The sequence below is a fragment of the Rhinopithecus roxellana genome, chromosome 11 (assembly GCF_007565055.1).
Source record: "Rhinopithecus roxellana isolate Shanxi Qingling chromosome 11, ASM756505v1, whole genome shotgun sequence".
Lineage (NCBI taxonomy): Eukaryota > Metazoa > Chordata > Mammalia > Primates > Cercopithecidae > Rhinopithecus > Rhinopithecus roxellana.
The window spans coordinates 132,065,508-132,089,539 of record NC_044559.1 but is presented as its reverse complement, the minus strand read 5'-3'; the positions used below and the strand labels follow the sequence as shown (position 1 = coordinate 132,089,539).

General features: G+C 42.1%; 1 protein-coding gene across 10 annotated transcripts in view; it reads right to left on the bottom strand.

The window, feature by feature from the left end:
- Window positions 1–24,032, bottom strand: part of USP54 (ubiquitin specific peptidase 54) — a 124,635-nt gene that overhangs the window by 29,670 nt on the left and 70,933 nt on the right. For 6 of the 10 annotated variants that reach the window (XM_010373105.2, XM_010373104.2, XM_010373107.2 and 3 more), the window contains 9 exons: window positions 17,225–17,359; window positions 14,680–14,793; window positions 14,465–14,547; window positions 13,274–13,379; window positions 13,016–13,162; window positions 9,590–9,739; window positions 5,752–5,920; window positions 4,078–4,248; window positions 173–304 (listed from right to left, as the gene is read on the bottom strand). In XM_010373105.2, the coding sequence (XP_010371407.2) occupies window positions 173–304; window positions 4,078–4,248; window positions 5,752–5,920; window positions 9,590–9,739; window positions 13,016–13,162; window positions 13,274–13,379; window positions 14,465–14,547; window positions 14,680–14,793; window positions 17,225–17,359 (1,207 nt within the window). Of the gene's footprint in view, window positions 1–172; window positions 305–4,077; window positions 4,249–5,751; window positions 5,921–9,589; window positions 9,740–13,015; window positions 13,163–13,273; window positions 13,380–14,464; window positions 14,548–14,679; window positions 14,794–17,224; window positions 17,360–24,032 lie in introns of those variants that run through there. The other 4 variants (XM_010373106.2, XM_030940362.1, XM_010373109.2 and 1 more) reach the window with 3 other exon arrangements.

Below are 24,032 nucleotides of genomic sequence, written 5' to 3'. Positions count from 1 at the left end.
ACAAAGAATGAAAGAAATATCGATGTTTACAGTGATCATGGATACTAGACCCCAGTGTCGAAAAAGAAAAGAAAAGCCCTTTGAGCAGAAAGGAGAAGCCAACAGTCTGGAGCATGACAGAAGTTTGACAGAGTGAATGAAGGAGAAAGAGAAGCAGTGCAGAGGGGCTTGCCTTCACTGTGGTATCCTGAGACCTGGGGCTCATCGCCTTTCCTCCTAAACCGACCAGAGCTCCTCTTGAGCTCTATCAGTGACCCTTTCTTGGATGTGTGTTTCTGATTACATTCACTATCAGTCAGGTGTCCTGAAAAAACAAGGAAATTGGGGTAAGCTGGTATCTGAGACTAACCTCCATCCTCCTGAGAACCTACCTAATCTCCCTTTGGGAGTGCCACAAATTTAGAGTACCCATGGAACAGAAGCTGTAGGGCATAGGCTATCTGATTTCAGTGTAGGAACCTCCCAGTAGATAAATGCAGAGAAGGGCCGGGTGCAGTGACTCACACCTATAATTCCAGCACTTTGGGAGGCTAAGGCGGGCAGATCACTTGAGGCCAGGAGCTCGAGACCAGCCTGGCCAACATGGCAAAACCCTGTCTCTACTAAAAATACAAAAATTAGTCGGGCATGGTGGCATGTGCCTATAGTCCCAGCTACTGAAAGGCTGAGGCATTAGAATCACTTGAATCCAGGAGGTTGCAGTGAGCCGAGATCATGCCACTGCACTCCAGCCTGGACAACAGAGCAAGACTCTGCTTTAAAAAAAAAAAGGATAAATGCAGAGAAGCTGGGAGCATCCAAATTTACAATGTCTTGAACAATGACCAATCTCAATTCCACTCATAATCTTCCCCAGTGACCCAGAAGGTCTAATGACATGTTTCTAGGTAACTTTTTAAAGGCAAAAGTTTTAAAGATTATATAAAAATGTCAGGTAGCCATATACTTTCACTCTCATAAATTGAAGACAGAGTTTTCCTTTTATTTATTTAGCAACACATATCAAATAAAGTGATTTTCAGTACATCTGGTATTATCCTGGATACTCCAGACTTTGCCCACAAGAGCTCTGATTGTATATGGCTTTAAGACCAGTTCTAAGCTTCCCTTAATTGTAGATCATTTAAAGGACACTTCAACTTTGATTAATTCTCATTCCTATCCCCAACCCATGCTTCATGAAACTTGGCTCTATCCAGAGATTACACGTCACAGTTCCTTAATACTAATCACTGGGAAAACCAGGAGAGCTGGGCTCTTTTATGTAACTTGCCCAGCTTCATGCCCATAGTATGCAAATACATGAGCATGATTTGATGACAGCAAAGGTCAGATTCTAAAGGATATAAGCAAATAAAGTGCTGGAAGCCAGAGATGAATTAAGCAGGTAAAATAATTTTGAAAATACGCTTAGAAAAAAAAAAAACCCTAGGTCAAATGCATGGAGAGCTAACAAAAATTTGTTTTCACATGACAGTATATGAAAATCCTTATACATATTCAGGTATCACCAGTGTAGTGATATGGATAAATATTTTCAATCAGTTGCCCCTTGGAATCTTGTATTGCTTTTATTTGGTCCTTTTCTACCTCTGTGCCCACAAGAAAGATTTAAGAGAGGAGGAAATGACTTGGAGCAACTAAGTCCTTTTTTTTTTTTTTTGAGATGGAGTCTAGCTCTGTCGCCCAGGCTGGAGTGCAGTGGCATGATCTTGGCTCACTGCAAGCTCCGCCTTCTGGGTTCACGCCATTCTCCTGCCTCAGCCTCCTGAGTAGCTGGAACTATAGGTGCCTGCCACCACGCCCGGCTAATTTTTTGTATATTTTTTAGTAGAGACAGGGTTTCACCATGTTAGCCAGGATGGTCTCAATCTGACCTCGTGATCCGCCTTCCTTAGCCTCCCAAAGTGCTGGGATTACAGGCGTGAGCCACTGCACCCGGCCGCAACTAAGTCTTACAAATTGTTAAACCAGTGGGCATGTTCTCCATTCCTCACACCCTCCCTGCCAAAACCCCTAAACCATTAACACAAATCTGCCTCCACTGGAAAATACGCTTAGTTTATCCTGTGGCTTGGCTTCTCCCTGGTTCACATATTCAAAAAGTGGGTCTAAAAAACTCACACCTGACACAATCAATGCAGTAGTCATCAAAAGAAAGCCAACACAAGTCTGACCAAACCTCTAGGTCCAACTACCAATTTACAAGAAATATACGACACAGAAACATGTTAAAGTATACCATAGGAATAAAATCAGCAAAATTCAGAATGTGGGAAATCTATAGGACAAAATACCTAGTTCTAGCAATAAATTGCAAGGAAAAAAATAGAGGAAAAAACATTATATTAAAAGAAACGCAAAGGACTTATCAACTCATCACAATGCACAGACCTCATTTAGATGATGAGTCAAACACATAAACCATGAAAATATTATGATACTTGTAAGTGGATATTTGAACACTCATTGGTTACCTAGCAGTTTTAAGGAATTATCATTACTATTTTTAAGTGTTATAATGCTACATTTAAAAAGTGATTTCTTATGTTTGAGCAAATATAAGAAATATTTATGGAAAATGTGATAAAATGCCTGGGATGTGCTTCAAAATAATCCAGGAGTGGGTAAAGGTACAGGTAAAACTAGATTGGCTGTCAGTTATAATTATTGAAACTAAGTGATGACTACATGAATGGGCAGTACACTATTCTATATAGCTTTGAATATCTTTGAAATTCTTGATATTAAAAAAAAACAAAGCCCCCACAGCTTATAAACCACCAATCTCAAACAATGATCTCACGAATTCCCTAAGAATACGGACACTGTTCTATGCCTTAGGTATTCTATCTCCCAGAATAAACTTTTCATCTCAGCAGTCATTCACTGTTCTTGCCTGTATTGATTTCTTCCTCTGACATGGGTATACTCTCCTACAGATAAACAAAACAATGCAAGAATATTCTCCGCATGGAACTCACAATAACAAATAGATTATATTTCATTCTTTTGCTTCTCTATCCTTCAGGAAGCTTAGCAAGCTGACATGCAGTTGTCCCTCACCAATCCCATAAATAGGCCCCTTCTATCAAAGCTCTTCACTTAGGACAAAGCCTGGCATGAGAACATGATGATATGCAAGATCACAGGGGCTTAATGGGATACCATGGGAATCAAGAGGATAGGAGGAGAAAGGTAGACTTGAGAATAATCACATCAATAATCACATTACAATCGTCTTTACTGACATGCTGCTATTGACAGGAGTATGTGCAATGGAGCATCATGGTTCATTCAAAACTGTGTTGCTTCTTTGTATCCCATTCAATTGCCCAAATTCTGTGCCATTCTGCCTTTGCACAACAAACATTTCTGACTTGCCCCAGTTTCTTTTTCTTCTTTTTTGAGTCTCACTCTGTCGCCCAGGCTGGAGTGCAGTGGCGTGATCCCAGCTTACTGCAAGCTTCGCCTCCTGGGTTCACGCCATTCTCTTGCCTCAGCCTCCTGAGTAGCTAGGACTACAGGTGCCTGCCACCATGCCCAACTAATTTTTTTTTTTGTATTTTTAGTAAAGACGGGGTTTCTTTTTTTTTTTTTTTTTGACAAGGAGTCTCGCTCTGTCACCTGGGCTGGAGTGCAGTGGTGTGATCTCCGCTCACTGCAGGCTCCACCTCCCAGGTTCACGCCATTCTCCTGCCTCAGCCTCCTGAGTAGCTGGGAAACAGGCGCCCACCACCACGGCCGGCTAATTTTTTTGTATTTTTAGTAGAGACGGGGTTTCACCATGCTAGCCAGGATGGTCTCGATCTCCTGACCTCATGATCTGCCTGCCTCGGCCTCCCAAAGTGCTGGGATTACAGGCGTGAGCCACCGCGCCCAGCCAGAGACAGGGTTTCACTGTGTGTTAGCCAGGATGGTCTCGATCTCCTTACCTCGTGATCCGCCTGCCTTGGCCTCCCAAAGTGCTGGGATTACAGGCGTGAGCCACCATGCCCAGCCTCCCAGTTTCTTTTTCTTAGGAGATCTATGCAGGAATTGATTCAGGCAAGCAGGACCCTCTGTATAAGTCCCTACCTGTGTCCCGACTGCTCTGAGACATGGAATCATTCTCCACATTATAGATGACTGTCCCCTGAGAATCAGAAGAGAAGTGACTGACAACAGACTCATGGTGGGAATGTTTGTAGGGATAGCTCTCCGTTGAGGAATCTGTTCGAGTGTCACTTGAGATGGAGGGCTCCCTCCCTGAGGGAAGGAGGAAACACATATGCAAAAGTGAGGAAACAGAACAGTAACAGAGAGAAAGAAAAGAGATGGACACAACAAAGCTCCATAAGGCAAGAACTTCCTAGACACAAGTGTGAGAAGGATATGCTATACCATCGAGCCATTCTTCACAACACTCAACTTCCAGATCACCCAGACACATGTAAAATTCCTCCTATCCCTGTCCCTACCTTGCTGAAACCCTCATTTTGCCTGCCACTGTGAAAAACTGTGAGGGTTTTACAAAGTCTATCAGGGAAAAAACTGAAGTAATGAAAAAGTTGTGAAAAGTAGGACATTTAGATGGAAAGTCCCAGGACAACCTGTCATACATAGTCAGTTGTTCTCCTATCCCATAATCTTTCTCCCATACTCCCAAGAATGCCACTTAAAATTTTTGAATGGATATTAGATGCATTTTTAATGTCTCTGAGAAATTATTGGGGCTGTTACTTATATGAAATACATTAGTATAAATTAGTTCAATCAGACTGCTTCCCTCTGAATAGATAGCTGAGATAAGTATAATAGGACAAATGGGTATTTGATTGAAGGGAGAAGAGGTAGAACAGGTCTGGGTGGGGTATGAGAGGTGGAAGAAAGCACCAGGTACCAAGCAGGAGGGAGGTACAAAGGGGAGAAAGAAAGATGTCAAAGTCAAGCATCTCTTTCAAAATTATATTAAGGGCCAGTACCAGATCTAGAAGAGTAAAATAATATTTCTTCCTCCTTTTCAGAAATCAAGCCAAAACTATTAGGTTATACCTCAAATATATTGTAAGATTCTGTGGGCTACGCTAGAACTTTAGCCATCAAGCTGAAAATTGTTTTTACAGAAAGTCATTACTTAAGTTCTAAACAACTAACTTAGAAGTGAACAACTGATTCATAAGCAGACAAATATCACTACTGGACATGGAATTCTCCCCCCCCCTCCCCGCCCCACCAAGACAGAGTCTTGCTATTTTGCCCAGGCTAGGCTCAAACTCCAGGTTCAAGTGATCCTCCCACCTCAGCCTCCCAAATAGCTAGGATAACAGGCATGCATCACCCTGCCCAGCTACACATTTGCAATTTTAAAACAAAAATATCTCATGCCAAACAAAATAACTAGCCTTATAGTGGCTCAAATAAAACAACTCAATTAAGTCACTGTTAAATTGCTTATAAAAATCAGCCATCCTCACCAATATTAGAAAGCTAACTATTGAGCCTTGCAAACTTAGTATCTCAGTCGAAATAAACATAATTTCCTTTTCACTTCTGAGTTGAGGCCAAGTGATTTAAGCAACACTCTTTTGACAACTGAAGGAAATAAAGGCTGGCACAAGTTAGGCTTCAGCACAGATTGGCACTTGTTTCTTACCTCTAATGGATCCTCTTTCTCCAAGCTAGGTTACGTGCTAAGGACATAATTAAGTATGAGTCCCAACTGTTTGATCGCATAGGGTGAGAAGAGAGGTAAAGAGCCAGGCTGCTCACCTGAATCTTCACTGTCGTAGCATGTCCTGCTGTATGACTGGAACTCAGCTTGGGGAGGCAGGTCCTGGGTGGATACTGGGGTACCTTGGGGATCTGCATAAAGCAGCAGTAGGGGCTGATAATGCCCCTTGATGCATTTGGTCACCACATCCTTCCATTTGGGCCCAATCTGAACCAGAAACAACCAAAAGAACATGACAATTATACTTCATATCCACAATTCACAACATATCTTCCTGTTCTATATTTCTTTTTTTTTTTTTTTTTTTTTTGAGGCAGAGTCTCACTCTGTCGCCGGGGCTGGAGTGCAGTGGCCAGATCTCAGCTCACTGCAAGCTCCGCCTCCCGGGTTTACTGCCATTCTCCTGCCTCAGCCTCCCGAGTAGCTGGGACTACAGGCGCCCGCCACTTCGCCCGGCTAGTTTTTGTATTTTTAGTAGAGACGGGGTTTCACCGTGTTAGCCAGGATGGTCTCGATCTCCTGACCTCGTGATCCGCCCGTCTCGGCCTCCCAAAGTGCTGGGATTACAGGCTTGAGCCACCGCGCCCGGCCCTTGTTCTATATTTCTAAAGAAAATAAAAGAGATGAAAAGACAAGAATTGGGTAAAAAGGCAGCAAAAAAGATCTCAGACCTAACACTTTTTTAATTAAATCTTTTTTTTTTTCTTTGCTAAGTCCTTTTAGAAAGCACTGAAATCCTATAGGAGAATAAAAGAATGAACAAAGTTACTTTTATTTCTGTGAACCATCAACTCAGTTGTAAAATAGGAATAAAAGTTATCAAAGGTGGATATGCTATGTGAGGGAACTTCAGCTGCCTTGGTGACCAATTTCTTTTCACAGACATCAGATTAAAGCCTTCACTAGAAATCTGCATTTCCTTAGTTTTCTCCCAAATATTAAAATCACTTTCATGAAGCTGAAGAGCAGACAGAAACTCTCTCACAGACTGCCTTAGAACAAATGACATTCAGTTTCAGAGTTCGCAAATGGCAGGATATAAAATGTCAAACTGCTTAGAATAGACAACTGAACCTCTCGGCCTTAGCCCTGTGCTGGATTCAGCTCTGTTACCACAGTGGAAAAGAGTAAGAGAACAGCCATAGAATCAATTCAACCCAGTCCTCAAACTCACCCCATCTTAAGCTTGAACCAGTCATATTTCTTAGATAATGTGCTGCTCTTGGGGTTGGACAACTAGCATAGTGGTATGTTCATAATAGATGTCCAGTAAACTTATAACTGAGTTATTATTTTAATTAAAGCATTTATATGCTCTTCACATATTAATATAATCATATTTACTACTTTGTAAGGGTATTTTCAAATAAAAACCCTAAATCTAAAAGAATTTATATAAATTGCCCCAAATTACAATAATACAAAAGAGACAAAGAAAAGAATAAGGGAATTTGACAAACACTTTACTATTTGTGGAAAACACTGCTTCAAGTCTGTGGATTGGTGTAGATTAGTCACACCTTATCTCCTTATCTGCTAACCTTATCACAAGCAGCTTCCTAACTCATGCAGATTACATAAGCCACTTCAATCACAAACTCTGTGGTTTAGACAGTACCAACTTTCCTGCTTTGTCATTATAACCCTACATGACTTATACCTATCCCAAAACACATGTTACTCTGTGATGGGGCACTTCAGGGAGATAACAAAGAATAATTTACAGCAGCCCTGAGACAAAGTAGTACCCACTGGTAACTCCAAGATCTGAAATTCTGAACTTTGTATTAACCTTATAACCTCATTTGAGGCATTAGAGTGTTCCTACTCAAATCAATCAACACACACATTAAAAAAAACAAATAACAACAACCAACCATTCCTCTCTGGGGTCCTAGCTTCCAAGAAGACAAAGAAAAGAAAGAACATGGCATGCCAAAAAAGGGCTGCAGCTATGTGCAGCCCATTCACTGCATGAACTGTGCCGGATGCATGCCCAAGGACAAGGCTATTAAAAAGTTTCTCATTCAAGGCCAGGCACGGTGGCTCATATCTGTAATCCCAGCACTTTGGGAGGCCGAGGCAGGTGATCACTTAATGTCAGGAGTTAGAGACCAGCCTGGCCAACATGGAGAAACTGCTTCTCTATTAAAAATACAAAAATCAGCCAGGCGTGATGGTGCACGCCCGTAAGCCCAGCTACTTGGGAGGCTGAGGCACGAGAATCACTTGAGCCCGGGAGGCAGAGGTTACAGTGAGCTGAGATCATGCCCCTGCACCCCAACCTGGGTGACAGAGCAAGACTCTGTCTAAAAAAAAAAAAAAAAGTTTCTCATTCAAAACATAGTAAAGGCTGCAGCTGTCAAAGACATTTCTGAAGTAAATTTATTTGATGCCTATGTGCTTCCTAAGCTGTACATAAAGCTACATTACTATGTGAATTGTGCCATTCACAGCAAGGTAATCAGTAATCAATCTCCCCAAGCCCAAAAGATGCTAACATCCCCACCCAGATTTAGACCTTCGAGTGCTGACCCATGAACTCCACCAAAGCCCACATAAGGAGCTGACTCCTCAGGACTGAAGAAAAACTATTTTCTAGGGGGAAAAAAAAAAAAAAGGAGATTATGCTTTCAAAAAAATACTTTGGGCCAAGCACTGTGGCTCATGCCTGTAATCCCAACACTTTGGCAGGCTGAGGAGGGAGGATCGCTTGAGCCCAGGAGTTCCAGACCAGCCTGGGTAACATCTCTAAAACAAACAAAAATTTTTTTTTTTTTTTTTTTTTTTGAGAAGGAGTCTCACTCTGTCACCCAGGCTGGAGTGCAGTGGCCAGATCTCAGCTCACTGCAAACTCCGCCTCCCGGGTTTACGCCATTCTCCTGCCTCAGCCTCCCGAGTAGCTGGGACTACAGGCGCCCGCCACCTCGCCCGGCTAGTTTTTTGTATTTTTTTAGTAGAGACGGGGTTTCACCGTGTTAGCCAGGATGGTCTCGATCTCCTGACCTCGTGATCCGCCCGCCTCGGCCTCCCAAAGTGCTGGGATTACAGGCTTGAGCCACCGCGCCCGGCCAAAAATTTTTAACTAGCTAAGTGTGGTGACCACACACCTGTAGTTGCCGCTACTCAGGAGACTAAGGTGAGAGGATTGCTTGAACCCGGAAGATAAAGGCTGCAGTGAGCCATTATCATGCCACTGCACTCCAGCCTGGGTAATAGAGTGAGGAGACCCTATCTCAAAAAATAAAATAAAATACTTTGTCACCTATAAATACAAAACTGCTAAATGCCTGGTGAGGGGATTCAGAGGATATAATAGAAGATACACTGTTCCTATCCTCGAAGAACTAGCCATCTTCAGGGGAAGACAAGATGATACCTTCATAAATTCAACAGGCAGACAGATATAAAAATATAAAATATGCCAGGCACGGTGGTTCATGCCTATAATTCCACCACTTTGGGAGGCTGAGGCAGGCGAATCACAAGGTCAGGAGTTCAAGACCAGCCTGGCAAAAATAGTGAAACTCCATCTCTACTAAAAATACAAAAATTAGCCAGGTGTGGTAGCATGCGCATGTAGTCCCAGCTACTCAGGAGGCTGAGGCAGGAGAATCGCTTGAATCCAGGAGGCAGAGGTTGCAGTGAGCCGAGACCAAGCTATTGCACTCCAGCCTGGGTGACAGAGTGAGACGCCATCTCAAAAATAAATAAATTAAATTAAATTAAATTTAAAAATATATATAAAATACATTTTATGGAAATGTGGGGAGGTCCCATTCGAAATTATGAAAATGAAACACTAAAGACAAATAATTATTCTTTTTTTTTTTTTGTAGTCACCAAACACTTCAAAAAGGGCTTGACTATTCCTACCTCCTTAACATGAGCATCATCAAAATACATCCATTTGCGAATCTTTGTTTGAAAAAAGAATGTAGAATAATGTTTGCCATAGTAACAGATCATTCCGACTAAGTACAGTTCAGATTGCTTGGCCCGGTCATCTGTCACTCTGAAAAACAGCTGGGGGGAAAGAAGAGAAAAGAAAGTACAGTCACATATTCAACCATCCCACATCATCTCTCAGCAGACTCCATCGACATTTCTTAAGTAAGGTACTGACTTGCTTCTCTTCCCTTCAGTTTAAGATTTTTGTTAGTTTAGATTAATCATCAGAACTTAACTTTAGCACTTTGTGAGGCCAAAGTAAGAGAATTACTTGAGGACAGGAGTTCGAGAACAGCCTAGACTAGATAGCAAGACCCTATCTTTAGGCCCAGCATGGTGGCTCACGCATGTAATCCCTACACTTCGGGAGGCCAAGGCGAACAGATTTCTTGAGGGCAGGTGTTTGAGACCAGCCTGGCCAACATAGTGAAACCCCATCTCTACTAAAAATACAAAAATCAGCTGGGCGTGGTGGTGCACGTCTGTAATTCCAGCTACTTGGGATGCTGAGGCAGGAGAATCACTTGAACCCGGGAGGCAGAGATTGCAGTGAACCGAGATCATGACACCATACTCCAGCCTGGGCAACAGAGTGAGACTCCATCATAAAAAACAAAACAAAACAAAAACACCCTATTTTTACAAAAAAAAAATTTTAATTAGCCAGGTGTGGTAAGTGCACACTTAAGTGCTAGCTGTTCAGGAGGCTGAGGTGGGAGGATTCTTTGAGCCCAGGAGTTCGAAGCTGCAGTAAGCTATAATTGTGCCATACTCCACTCCAACCTGGGTGGCAAATCAAAAACCTCTCTAAAAAAATAATTCTTTTAACTAAAAAAAAAAAAAAAATTGACCAGACATAGTGGCTCATGCCTATGACCCCTGCACTTTGGGAGGCCAAGGCAAGAGGATCACTTGAGCCCAGCCGTTCAAGACCAGCCTGGAAAACGAAGCTAGATCCTGTCTCTACAAAAAATAAAAAATTAGCTGGGCATGGTGGTGCACACCTGTAGTCCCAGCTACTCAGAAGGCTGAGGCAGGAGGATCACTTGAGCCCAGGAAGTCAGTGCTACAGTGAGCTATGTTTGTCCCATATACTCCAGCCTGGATGACAGAGCAAGACCTTGTCTCAAAAAAAGAAAAAGAAAGAAAGAAAAAAATTAACCTAAAAAGACAAAAAGTACGGAAAAGCAAGACAGATAGTGGCCAGTAAACTGGTATGGTGATGATCTTTCTTCATACCTTTCAATAATTTTCTTATCAGGGCCTATCATAAGAGGAGCCAGGAAAGTTGGATTGAAAAAAAAAAACAACAACCAGCCAGGTGCAGTGGCTCACATCTGTAATCCTGGCACTTTGGGAAGCCAAGGTGGGCAGATCACCTGAGGTCAGGAGTTCGAGACCAGCCCGACCAACATGGGGAAACCCCCGCCTCTACTAAAAATACAAAAAAATTAGCTGGGCGTGGTGGCGGGTGCCTGTAATCCCAGCTACTCAGAAGGCTGAGGCATGAGAATTGCTTGAACCCAGGAGGTGCAGCTTGCAGTGAGCCAAGATCGTGCCACGGCACTCCAGCCCCGCGACAGAGCGAGACTCCCATCTCAAAAAAAAAAAAAAAAAAACAGGCTGGGCGTGGTGGTTCGCGTCTGCAATCCCAGCACTTTGGGAGGCCGAGGTGGAGGACCACGAGGTCAAGAGATCGAGACCATCCTGGCCAAAATGGTGAAACCACGTCTCTACTAAGAATACAAAAATTAGCTGGGAGTGGTGACGCATGCCCGTAGTCCCAGCTACTCAGAAGGCTGAAGTAGGAGAATCGCTTGAACCCGGGAGATGGAGGTTGCAGTGAGCTGAGATCGTGCCACTGCACTCCAGCCTGGCACAGAGCGAGACTCCCTCTCAAAAAACAAACAAAACAAAAAAAAAACCCTGTCTACCTGCCTACTTTCAAAAGTTTATCAGCTGATCTCACAAATAAAATTTTCTTGTTAATAACCTAAGTAGAGCAATACAGCCATGCTGGTTATCAGCATTTCAATTCCTAGCTGCCCAACACAATCCTAAGAGCTAAGAGACATATTTAAAAAAAAAAAAAAAAATTGAGGGATAGGATTCTGGCCTTGAGGAACCTATTTGGTTGAAAAAACAATCATGAAAATTAAACCTTGAGCTTCAAGTTAGTGACATGTTTAAAAAAAAAAAAAAAAAAAAAAAAGAACAGTACAGAATATGTAGGTCACAGAAATTTAGAAGAAATGATTGTTTTTGATGCCAGGTGCGGTGGCTCACGCCTGTAATCCCAGCACTTTGGGAGGCTGAGGCGGGCAGATCATGAGGTCAGGAGATCGAGACCATCCTGGCTAACACAGTGTAACTCCATCTCTACTAAAAATACAAAAAATTAGCCAGGTGTGGTGGCGGGCACCTGTAGTCCCAGCTACTTGGGAGGCTGAGGAGAATGGCGTGAACCCGGGAGGCAGAGCTTGCAGTGAGCAGAGATTGTGCCACTGCACTCCAGTCTGGGTGACACAGCGTGACTCCATCTCAAAAAAAAAAAAAGAAATGATTGTTTTTGTTTTTAAGAGACAGGGTCTTGATATGCTGCCTGGGCTAGAATGTAGTGGCTATTCACAGGCAGGATCATTGCACACTAAAGCCTTGAACTCCTTAAGCAATCCCCCCACCTCAACCTCTGGAGTAGCTGGGACTACAGGTAGGCGCTGGTGAAAAATGGAGATTTTATTGTGCACAGCCTACTCAAGTAAGATTCCTTGGGAAGAAAACCTAAAATAAGATCCCAGAAAGTTCATTTATTCTCAATCATGGCTTAATGACATTAAAAAACAACAACAAAGGCCCTCTTCAGTCACAAGATTATCCCAGACATTGGTTCCACACTGTGAATTTCATATTTTTAGGCTCAGGTCACCAACTTTTAACTTCTTCACCTACTATACCAGTTCTAGTCAGAAATGCCCCTCTTTGGACCTTACTGCCTCCCATGGTTGAATACCCTTCCCTACTCTATACTCATATAAACTAACAATAAATAGAACATACAATAACTCTTTGAATTACTGATTTATTTTTATCAGTAGCTAAGCTCTGCCTACCCTGTCTTTCAAGGCCAAGTCATCCCATTTCTTCTTAAAAAACCTTTGCCACCTATAAAAGGAGGTATATGAGCACATACCTGCATGCACAGGTATCTGTACACAAATAAACAAGTTTATCTGTCCAAAACATTATAATACTTGTCATCTAGGACATACCTGTTTGTCTAGTGCTCACTGCTCCTAAGCAATACTAAGACACAAGAACTCAAAGTGAGAGATAAAGGTAACTAACACGCACATCACCCAGCTTAAGGCAGGTTCCCAGGCTGTGGATAACATCTTCTGCTAAGTCTGAGTGGTCTGAGTCCCATACCAGCCCAATCGTGATAATCTGTGGAGCATTCATCAACACACGGCGAATCCTGATCCTCTCTCCACAGTTGCTCTGAAATACACATATAAGGCTAGTTCAACATGTTTCCCACTGGCTTTGCCTCAATCCCACTGATCAACGGTTCCCTTTCCCACTCCATGCCCCACCCCTGATTTAACTCACTGGACAGTTCCGCAGATCCCCCATGGTGCTGGCATTCTGCAGCAGCTCACCAAACATGCTTGGTGAAGGTTTCTCTCGTCTTTCCAGCATACAAATAGCCTGATTGCTTCGAGATGGGGAATAGAAGGGAAATGATGATTTGTACTTAGTTACTGCTAAATCAAACATTAATGTAAATTCCTAACTCACACGTTTGACTTTCTTCCTCTGCCCACTATACCAAAGCCCCTGACCAGGCTCAGTGTCCCATAAACACAGTGAGTACCTCTACCTGTCCCAAAATCCAAAGCTCATAGAATCCCCACTCCTCCTCCCACTTTGCTTGCCAGTACTGAGCCTAAGAAATGGGGAGGGATGGGAGAGGAAAGGAGAATAAAAGTTATTTTTAAATTACTGTTTTGCGTTCCTACAATATAGCACAGACTCAGCAATGAGGATATAAAACTATTTGTGTTTTTGGTGGTGGTGGTGGTGGTGGTGGTGGTGGTTTTTTTGAGACAGGGTCTCGCTCTGTTACCCAGGCTGGAGTGCAGGGGCTCAATCTCAGCTCACTGAAACCTCTGCCTCCTGAGTTCAAGCAATTCTCATGCCTCAGCCTCCAGAATAGCTGGGATTACAGGCACATGCAACCACGCCTGGCTAATTTTTGACATTTTTAGTAGAGACAGGGTTTTGTCATGTTGGCCAGACTGGTCTCGAACTCTTGGCCTCAAGTGATCTGCCCACCTGGGCCTCCCAAAGTGCTAGGATTATAGGCATGAGCCACCATGCCCGGCCAGGATATAAAACTATTTGAATGCCTTCAATTAAGGTTCAATAGGCCAGGCACCGTGGCTCACGCCTGTAATCCCAGCACTTTGGGAGGCCAAGGCAGGTAGATGATTTGAGGTCAGGTGTTCAAGACCAAGCCTGACCAACGTGGTGAAACACGGTCCTACTAAAAATACAAAAAAATTAGCGGGGTGTGTACTATTTGTGGAAATAGCTGGAAGTCTCAGCTACTTGGGAGGTGGAGGCAGGAGAATCACTTGAAATCGGGAGGTGGAGGTTGCAGTAAGCTGAGATTGCACCACTGCACTCCAGCCTGGGTGACAGAGCGAGACTCTGTCTCAAAAAAAAAAAAAAAAAAAAAAAAGTCCAATCAACTAAAGGAATGCCTAAAGGCACAACAGAAAATCTTGTAAGACTCACCAAAGGGAAGTGGTGGAGATATAATGTACCATCTGGATGAAAGGCAGTGGATCAGAAGTGGCACCACAGCTAGTACAAACACACTGGGCCAAAGAGAAAAAGGCAAAACCAAGCAACCATAGTCAGGAACTGTTTTGGCACCCATTTAACACCCCACATCCCAGGATAAAGTGTTCTTGAAGAAAGGTCTAAAAAAAGATGGAGCTAGAGTTCACCTGCTCAAACAATGTCATTGCAAATTTCTGATGGGAAATGCAGTGTTGGGCAGTACATATATCCTCTTTGGTTTCATCAGCAATGTGGAAGTGAATTCTCATCAGAAGGTTTTCCTGACAGGGAAAGAACAAAAGCAGTACACCAACAATATTTAACAGACAAATACATAAATTGATAAGCAGCTCACCCAGAGAAACAGCAACCTTTCTGGAAAGTAGGAATATTTTGAATTTTTTAACTTTTTAGTTTAAAATAATTATAAATTCATAGCTAATTTCAAAAATGTACAGGAGATCCCCTGTATCCTTCACCCAGCTTCCTCCAACAGTAACATCTTTGTGTTTTTTGTTTTTTTTTTTTTTTTTTTTGAGATGAGTCTTGCTCTGTCGCCCCGGCTGGAGTGCAGTGACTCGATCTCAGCTCACTGCCAGCTCCGCCTCCCGGGTTCACGCCATTCCTCTGCCTCAGCCTCCCAAGTAGCTGGGACTACAGGCGCCCACCACCACACCCGGTTAACTTTTTGTATTTTTAGCAGAGACGGGGTTTCACCATGTTAGCCAGGATGGTCTCAATCTCCTGACCTCATGATCTGCCCGCCCCAGCCTCCCAATATGCTGGGATTACAGGTGTTAGCCACCACATCTTTGATAACTATACCAGGAAATGGACATTGATAGAATCCAGACTTTATTCAGATTTCACCAGTTTTACATGCATTCATTTGTGTGTGAGTATGTATAGCTCTGTGCCATTTTATCAAGATATAGACCAGTTCCATCACAAGGCTCCCTCATGCTAGCTATTTAGAGCCTTACCTGTCCAAACCCAACCCTAACCTGTAGTAATCACTAATGTCTTCTTTCATCTCCATCATTTTATTTCAAGAATGTTATATAAATGGGATCATATACCACATAACCTTTTTTTTTTTTTTTTTTTTGAGACACAGTCTGGCTCTGTCACCCTGGCAGGAGTGCAGTAGAATGATCTCGGCTCACTGCAACCTCTACCTCCCGGGTTCAAGCGATTCTCATGCCTCAGCCTCCCGAGTAGCTGGGATTACAGGTATGCACCACCACGTCTGGCTAAGTTTTATATTTTTAGTAGAGACAGTGTTTCACCATGTTGACCAGGCTGTTCTCGAACTCCTGACCTCAAGTGATCCACCCGCCTTGGCTTCCCAAAGTGCTGGGATTATAGGAGTGAGCCACTGCGCCCGGCCAGCATATAACCTTTTGATATTCCATTTTACACTTAGCATAATTCCCTTGAGATCTATCTGAGTTGTGTAAATCAATAGTTTCTTTTTATTTTTATAAAAATACTTAATGCTTTGTATTGCTACATAGTTCTTCACGGTACAGAAGTACTATCATTTGTTTAGCCATCTACTCACTGAAGGACATTTGGGTTGTTTCCAGTTTTTTACTATTATGAATAACACTTCTATGAACATTCATAAACAGGTTTTGTTTTAATATAAGTTTTCGTTTCTGTGGGATACATGTCCAGGAATGTAATTGCTAGATCATATGGTACTTTACATGTCTAGCTTTTTAAGAAACTGCCAAACTGTTTTCCAGAGTAGCTATACCATTTTACATTCCCACGAGTAATATATTAGTGATCCAGTTCCTCAGGAGCACCTCTGATCTGGGGCCACATTTTATCCTGTGATGAGATATATATCACTGTTAAATTTTCTTTTCTTTTCTTTTTTTTTTTTTTGAGACAGAGTCTTGCTGTGTCACCCAGGCTGGAGTGCATTGGTGCAATCCAGGCTCACTACAACCTCCTCCTCCCAGGTTCAAGTGATTCTCTTGCCTCAGCCTCCCAAGTAGCTGGGACTATAGGCACCCACCACCATGCCTGGCTAATTTTTGTATTTTTAGTAGAGATGGGGTTTCACTATGTTGGCCAGGCTGGTCTTGAACTCCAGACCTTGTGATCCGCCTGCCTTGGCCTCCCAAAGTGCTGGGATTACAGGTGTGAGCCACTGTGCCGGCCTCAAATTTTCTAAATGGATGTACAGAGAGTCTTTTGAAGGCTGACGGATAGAACACAGAGTTCAGAAGAGTGAGGGGCACTGGGGGCAATGTAGCTATCTATCTAGCATATCACACTTATGCTAGGGACTCAGTTATTCCCTGATTAATTATCTGTAGAAATGGAGGAGCAGCATCAGTATCAGCATTACTTAGGAACCTGTTAGATACAGATATTCAGAGACCCCTCCACTAGGCCTACTGTATCAGAAGCTCTGGGGGTACAGCCCAGCAATTTGTATTTTAATGAGCCTTGGATCCTCTGAAGGTGAAAGCTGATATTTTATGCAATGACAAGCACAAAACCACCAGCCTAAACGAAAAATAATAACACACTGCTATAACAGAGACATTTTAGATCCCTGAAAAATCAGAGAAACTCCTAGCTCTAACTGTAGAGATAAGGACACAGTAAATTCCACCATAAAGTAGCCAGTCCCTGATGGAGACCATCAACAGCCCCACCCCATATCAAAGAGGGCCAGAGGCCAGCACTTACAAAGCACTCTGCAGCATCATCCATAATTCCCAGCTGGAAACGTTGTTCATCCTGGAAAGTCTTTGCCAGAGCACTGCGGAGAGTGTCAGATGGAAGCACTTTTTCACTACTACACTGAAACTGGTTAAAGATTCCCTGTAGGGAAGAGGTTAGACAAGAGAAAAAGTGCAATGCTGTTATTAAACTAGTATACATCCTAGTCTGTCATGCTAGCATCTCCATGATGATAGCGATACAACCAAATGTGCTTCCCATGGGTTGGCATGCTTGCAGTTAGTAATTAAAAATAAAATCAAGAGTCAGAATGAAGGGCATGATCTGTGCTAATAAAGATCCTCATTCTTTCATCTGAGTGTGATGCCAAGGACACATTAGGAGAAACCACTGTCATGAATTAATGTAATGCAGTTACCTCATTTCTTCTTCCTCTAATACAGACAGAAGTAGATGGGTTAGGTAAAAAAAGAAAAAATACATATAAACGTATCAACAAATTATTTTCTGGGGGTTCATCCTATGAATCTTGACCCCCTTTCTTTTAAAATTTTCAGCTAATATAAAATGACCAAAAAGTACAGAGACTAATACAACAAAAATCTGTGAGTCTAATACCCAGAAATAAACATTCTATCATGTTTACTTTCATTTATAGATAATGCCAAAGTCCTGTTTAAGACTGCCCCACTCTCTACCAGCCACTCATATCATAAATTTGTTGTATAATCTTGTTTTTAATAGTTTTACATATATATCCCTAAATAATACATAGGATACTTTTGTGCATATTTGTGGGTTTTTTGTTTAGTTGGTTTTTTGTGTTTTTGTTGTCGTTTTTTTGAACAGGGTCTTGCTTTGTCACACAAGCTGGAGTGCAGTGGCATGAACATGGCTCACTGCAGCCTCAACCTCCTGAGTAAATGGGACTACAGGCATGCACCACCACACACCGCTAACTTTTCAACTGTTTTGTAAGAGATGGGGCCTCACCATATTGTCCAGGCTGGTCTCAAACTCCTGGGCTCATGCAATCCTCTCACCTTGGCCTCTAAAAGTGCTGGGAGTACAGACATGAGTCACTGCGCCCAGCCCTATTAATATTCATAGGCTGAGGCAAGAGAATGACGTGAACCTGGGAGGCAGAGCTTGCAGTGAGCTGAGATTGCACCTCTGCACTCCAGCCTGGGCAACAGAGCAAGACTCCAACTCAAAAAAAAACTGTTTTCCCATTCTGCCCTCCCACTAGCACCTTTCCTCCTCGTACATACTGAACATCTACTCCTGCAGCAGCTCAAGAACAGATTACTGTGTAACCTGCTATTATGTTCCTACAAATATCTCCATATGATGTGGGGGAGGCAGTGCCAGCAATACATATTTAGTATTCTTTAATAAGCTGTGAGGGAAATCTGTTATAATTACTCCACATTATTTTGGCTCAACCTAGAAATTTATACACAATTCCATTATAAGGTCAACGCAAGGCAGGGCAGGGCCTTCCATAATTTGTTACTGGAAGGGGAAGAATGTCTATTAGTAACCTCTTAAACTAGACCAAAAGGAATGATCTAGGTCCACAGTTAAATAATTGGATATGTGTCCAGTGACCCATGGGATTTTGAACCTTTGGAGAAATAAGGAGAAACAAAGGAAAAGGAAGGGAGAAAAAGCAGTGACTGCTTTTACAAATTGCATAGTGGCCTGATGACATCATGATTTGTTGAAAGAAGGTCAACCCAGCTTGGCAAAAACTTAGTGACCACTATTACATCCCAGCCTGTTGCTCTTCTCAATTGTTACTGGTAAGAAATTACTGCTGACATAGGCTCTATTGCAGAACAAAGGATGGATGAGGTTTGGTCCTTTGCTCAAAATCCAAAATTGTTTCCAAAACAAACCAATAGGAAATTATTTCCAGGATAGTTCTATACAAATCTGAAATTTATAAACTCCGGCCCCTTTAGTCTTCTTCAACTGGATTTCCTCAAGAATTAAGCCCTAATACTCTAGGGCCTCAACTGTTCCTAACGAAATAGCAACTCTCCTATGCATAGCACTAGCTATATGCCATCTTGGAGAGAATTAAGAAAACAGTCACTCTAATCACTTTCTGTGTTCTGTGGTTCTCAGATGACCCTGTTTGAGAAAAGTCAAGACTCCACTCAGAGATGTTATGGTGTAATGGTTAACAGACTGGATTCTGGAGCTAAAATGGGTTCAAAATCTCAACCCTGATACTTCAGCTATATGATCTTGGGTAAGTTATTTAACTTCTTTAGGCCTCAGTTTCTCTTTTAAAAGAGAGTTTAATAACAGCATTTATACCAGCCTGACCAATATGGTGAAATCCTGTCTCTACTAAAAATGCAAAAATTAGCCGGGTGTTGTGGTGAGTACCTGTAGTCCCAGCTACTCGGGAGGCTGAGACAGGAGAATTGCTTGAACCTAGGAGGTGGAGGTTGCAGTGAGCCGATATCGTGCCACTGCACTCCAGCCTGGGCGAAAGAGCAAGACTCCGTCTCAAAAAAAAAAAAAAAACTGTATTTACTGCCTAGGGTTATTTGAGGATTAAATGAGTACACACACACACATACATATATATAAGATATATATCAGCCGGGTGTGGTGGCCCACGCCTGTGATCCCAGCACTTTGGGAGGCTAAGTCGGGAGGATTACCTAAGGTCAGGAATTCGAGATCAGCTTGGCCAACATTGTGAAACCCTATCTCTACTAAAAATACAAAAATTAGCCAGGTGTGGTGGCAATCACCTGTAATCCCAGCTACTCGGGAGGCTGAAGCAGGAGGCTGCAGTGAACTGAGATCACACCACTTGTACTCCAGCCTGGGCAACAAAGCGAGACTCCGTCTCAGGAAAAAAAAACAAACAAAAAAGGATATAAATGTATATATCTTAGACTAATCCTTGTCAGTGTGATAAATGCTAAATGTTAGGTATTATTATTATTATTCTATTTAGGAGTCATTTCAGGTTGCTAAAGAGCCTGTCTGTCACTGTCCTAATGCTGAAAGAAGGGATCTGAGTCAGATGCTTCTACCTTGAGCTACTTCCTCAGTCTCTGAGATCTGAGTAGGAAGAACTACACTTTTTTCTATTCTCTATTCTGTTTCTCCCATTCAAAGGAGGCATATTTCCCATGACCTAGATAACAAGGGTTTCAGTACAGAAAGGGAAAGGTCTTAAGGTCAGAGCTCTGACTGCACCCAGAGTGGGTCTGTAACAATAGATCTGGCTCCTCAGTTCAGTGGTATCAACGTCTCTATGATATAATCTTTTCTCATCTCTTAATTACAGGCAGCCTTCCTCATACACACTGAGAATCTGAATGCATTCAGAATGGTCTCTGACTACATCTTCTTTATTCTCTTATTTTAATTATTGTTGTCAGTCTTGCTCTGCTATTGTCAGGAAGAAGCAAGTGTATTACGGGTAAAGCTGACTGAGCCCGCCCAGCATGCATCTGTGGAGCTCTGGAAGAAGCTGTAGCACAAAGCCCCTCTGTTAGAGCAGCATACTAACCTCTGTGTGTCCCTCTCACATGAGCACAGGGACTGGAATGGGCCTCCTCCCGTTCTCTTTTTCACCCTCCTCCCACCTTTCCCAGAGGGAGATCCTGTTCACACCAAAGAAAGCCAAGAACATTTAGTTCAGCAGTAAGAACAGGTGGCAGCACCAATAAGGAACAAAAACTGGTATTCTTCCAATTGCTGAGTTCTATGACAGGCAGGGAGAAAGGGCAGGAAGAAACAAAACCCAAGAATCACTCTTCCTGTGGGGTCCCTGATGGTTCCATTTCAACAAGTAGAGAAAATCCACCTTGGAGCTTCTCTCTGCTCTTCTTCACAGGGTGAAACCAAAGAGGTCTTCCTTTTCATTCTCAGGAAAAGGCAAATCACTTTTTGTCTGTTAACTAGTTTCTTGGATGCAGTACAAAAGCAACAAGACTTTAATGACTAAAAGCAGGTGCTTCCCCACCCACCTCTCTTGATTAAGCAGCAAACAATTCTATCCACATAAGCAAATAATTATTTGGATTAGTAAAAACCATGTAAATAAAAAAGAAGTGCCATAAAAACAGAAAGTCTTTGTGCTTCGGCATCTACAAATGCAGCTGTTGCTTAAGTATTTTTTCCCCTAAAACAGACTCTTGTCTTTAAGTGGGAAACAGCTTTTTTTTTTCTCTCTCAGGATTTCCTAGTCTTATATCTAAAAGAAGTCATGAGTCAAGAAGGTGAGGATTAAGGAGAAAGGTTGTCACTAATTTTGGTGCTTTTTGAGCTCAAGGTCTTTGGAAAGTACTCCAGTAGGCAGCCCACTTCATCCCTGCAATACCTACTGCAAAGGTGTGACAAACTTTACACCCTGCCATTAACTCTATTCTTAGGGTTTCTCTTCTCGATCTGGACTTCCCAAATCACTCATCATTTTGGCTCTCATAATCACTACTTTCGCTACATCTCCTGGGAATCATAGATCTTAATGGCCAGTCTGGCTTATTTGTAAACACTACCCTCTGTAAGTAAGTTAAGGGAGCTAGTCCTTGAGGATCACTGACTACTGGAAAAGAGAACGTTCACTTGATTTTGTGTATTCAAAAGAATGTTGAAAGTTGTCTTTCAAGAGGGGAGAAACATTTTACCCTTTTGGCACCCAAAAATAACACAGGATTTTAACATTTTATTGTAGAAAACTTCAAACATACAAGGGTAGACAGAAGAGCTAAATCAACTCCTTTTATTTATCATTCAACTTCAACAATTATCAACCTGTGGCCAATCTTATTTCATCTATACTACCCACCCACTTACTCTCAGATCATTTTGAAACAAGTGCCAAACATTTTTCATTTGTAAATATTTCAAAATATATCTCTAAAAAATAAAAACATTTTCTCTGAAACATAACCATAAGGTTGGGAACTGTGGCTCACGCCTATAATCCCAGCACTTTGGGAGGATGGCTTAAAGCCAGGAGTTTGAGACCAGCCTGGGCAATAAGGCAAGACCTTGTTTCTACAAAAAAAAAAATTAACTGGGTGCAGTGGCATACACCTGTAGTCTCAGCTACACAGTTGGCTGAGGTGGGAAGATCGTTTAAGCCCAAGAGTACCAGGCTACAGTGAGCTATAATTGTACCACTGCACTTCAGCCTGGGTGACAGAGCAAGACCCTCACTCAATAAATAAATAAATAAACAACCATAATATCATTATCACACACACTCCAAAAGGTATTAATGCCTTAATATCATCACATATGTAATTTAATACAAACTCTTGATCTAACTTTGGGGAAGGCAGAGAAGAGCTGGCTAGTTTCTCCCTTGGGATTCTCTAACCATATATCTACCTTCTGGACTCTGATTAGAAAAGCACCTACATATCCTTTACCAGTCCCTTTAAATTAAAGTCAATTATCAATACCATATCATCTCATAACTTTAAGACTTTATTTGCATTCTGTTCATAACAATGTTTGGGACTTGCAATGGTGAGGTTAAAGACAATCATAAGCTACACATCACATTCATGCCTGCTACCACCTATGCAAACTAGAGGCAACTCACATGTGCACAAAGACAAGAGACACAGATAAACAGGAACACCAAGACTTCAAGACAATGGACAGAGACAGAGATGGGCGAAATTCACCAGAGAATGGTATTGCTTTTAGTGAGAAACAATAAGCTAATGTTGAGGTTTTATAAAATATAATAGTCATTTACTAATTTTTGCCAAGATCAAAACTGCAAGACTCTTATAAATTACCAACAGTATTCAAATCAAATTTTGAGAATCAATACATAACCACTTACCCCTCAGGAAAAACTGAACGGGGAGACCCTTCTCGATAAGCACAAGGTTTTGAGATTGTCTAAACTGTAGGATCTGCCATAAATTCTGGCAAGGAAAGAATCATGATGATTCACTATATGTTTCCTTGCAGTCGTACCCCTTCTATTTGAATATCATACACAATTCTGAATTCCAAATTTTAAAAAAAGATGAAGGATTCATTTTATACTATTCAAGTTTTGCCAGTGGATAAATTAGTTGAGAATATTTAAATTAGTCACAGCCTAATAGGAACTTAAAACTAAGGGAAGGACGATCAAAGGACCATACAAATATGATCATATTCATACATAGGTGATCAAAACAATGAAGTTAAACTCAAGCAGATGATATTTGGATTAGACATAAGGACATACTTCCCTATGTGAGAGCTGTTTATTACCAGCTAAAATTTCTGGGGAATACACTAGAAATCTAATTTCCTGGTTTAAAGAATCAGTCCAGAATAATGAGTTTTCTCTTCTCTGATAGTGGCTGTGACTAAAGAACAATGAAGAACCTTCCATTTCTACAATCTGCAAAAGAAAGGAATGGATTAATAATGAACAATGAGTAATTTCTTTTTTTTTCTTTGAGACAGTCTCACTCTGTCACCCAGGCAACAATTGTGCAGTGGCACCATCTTGGCTTGCTGCAACCTCCGCCCCCCAGGTTCAAGCAATTCTCTGCCTCAGCCTCCCAAGTAGCTGGGATTACAGGCACCCGCCACCAAGCCTGGCTAATTTTTGTATTTTTAGTAGAGACGGGGTTTCACCATCTTGGCCAGGCTAGTCTTGAACTCCTGACCTCGTGATCCACCCACCTCGGCCTCCCAAAGCACTGGGATTACAGGTATGAGCCACCGCGCCCGGGCTGAGTAATTTCTTACATCATTTTATTCTCTGTGCTTATGCTTCAGTACACAACAGAGAAACAGGCATAAGGTATAACTTGAA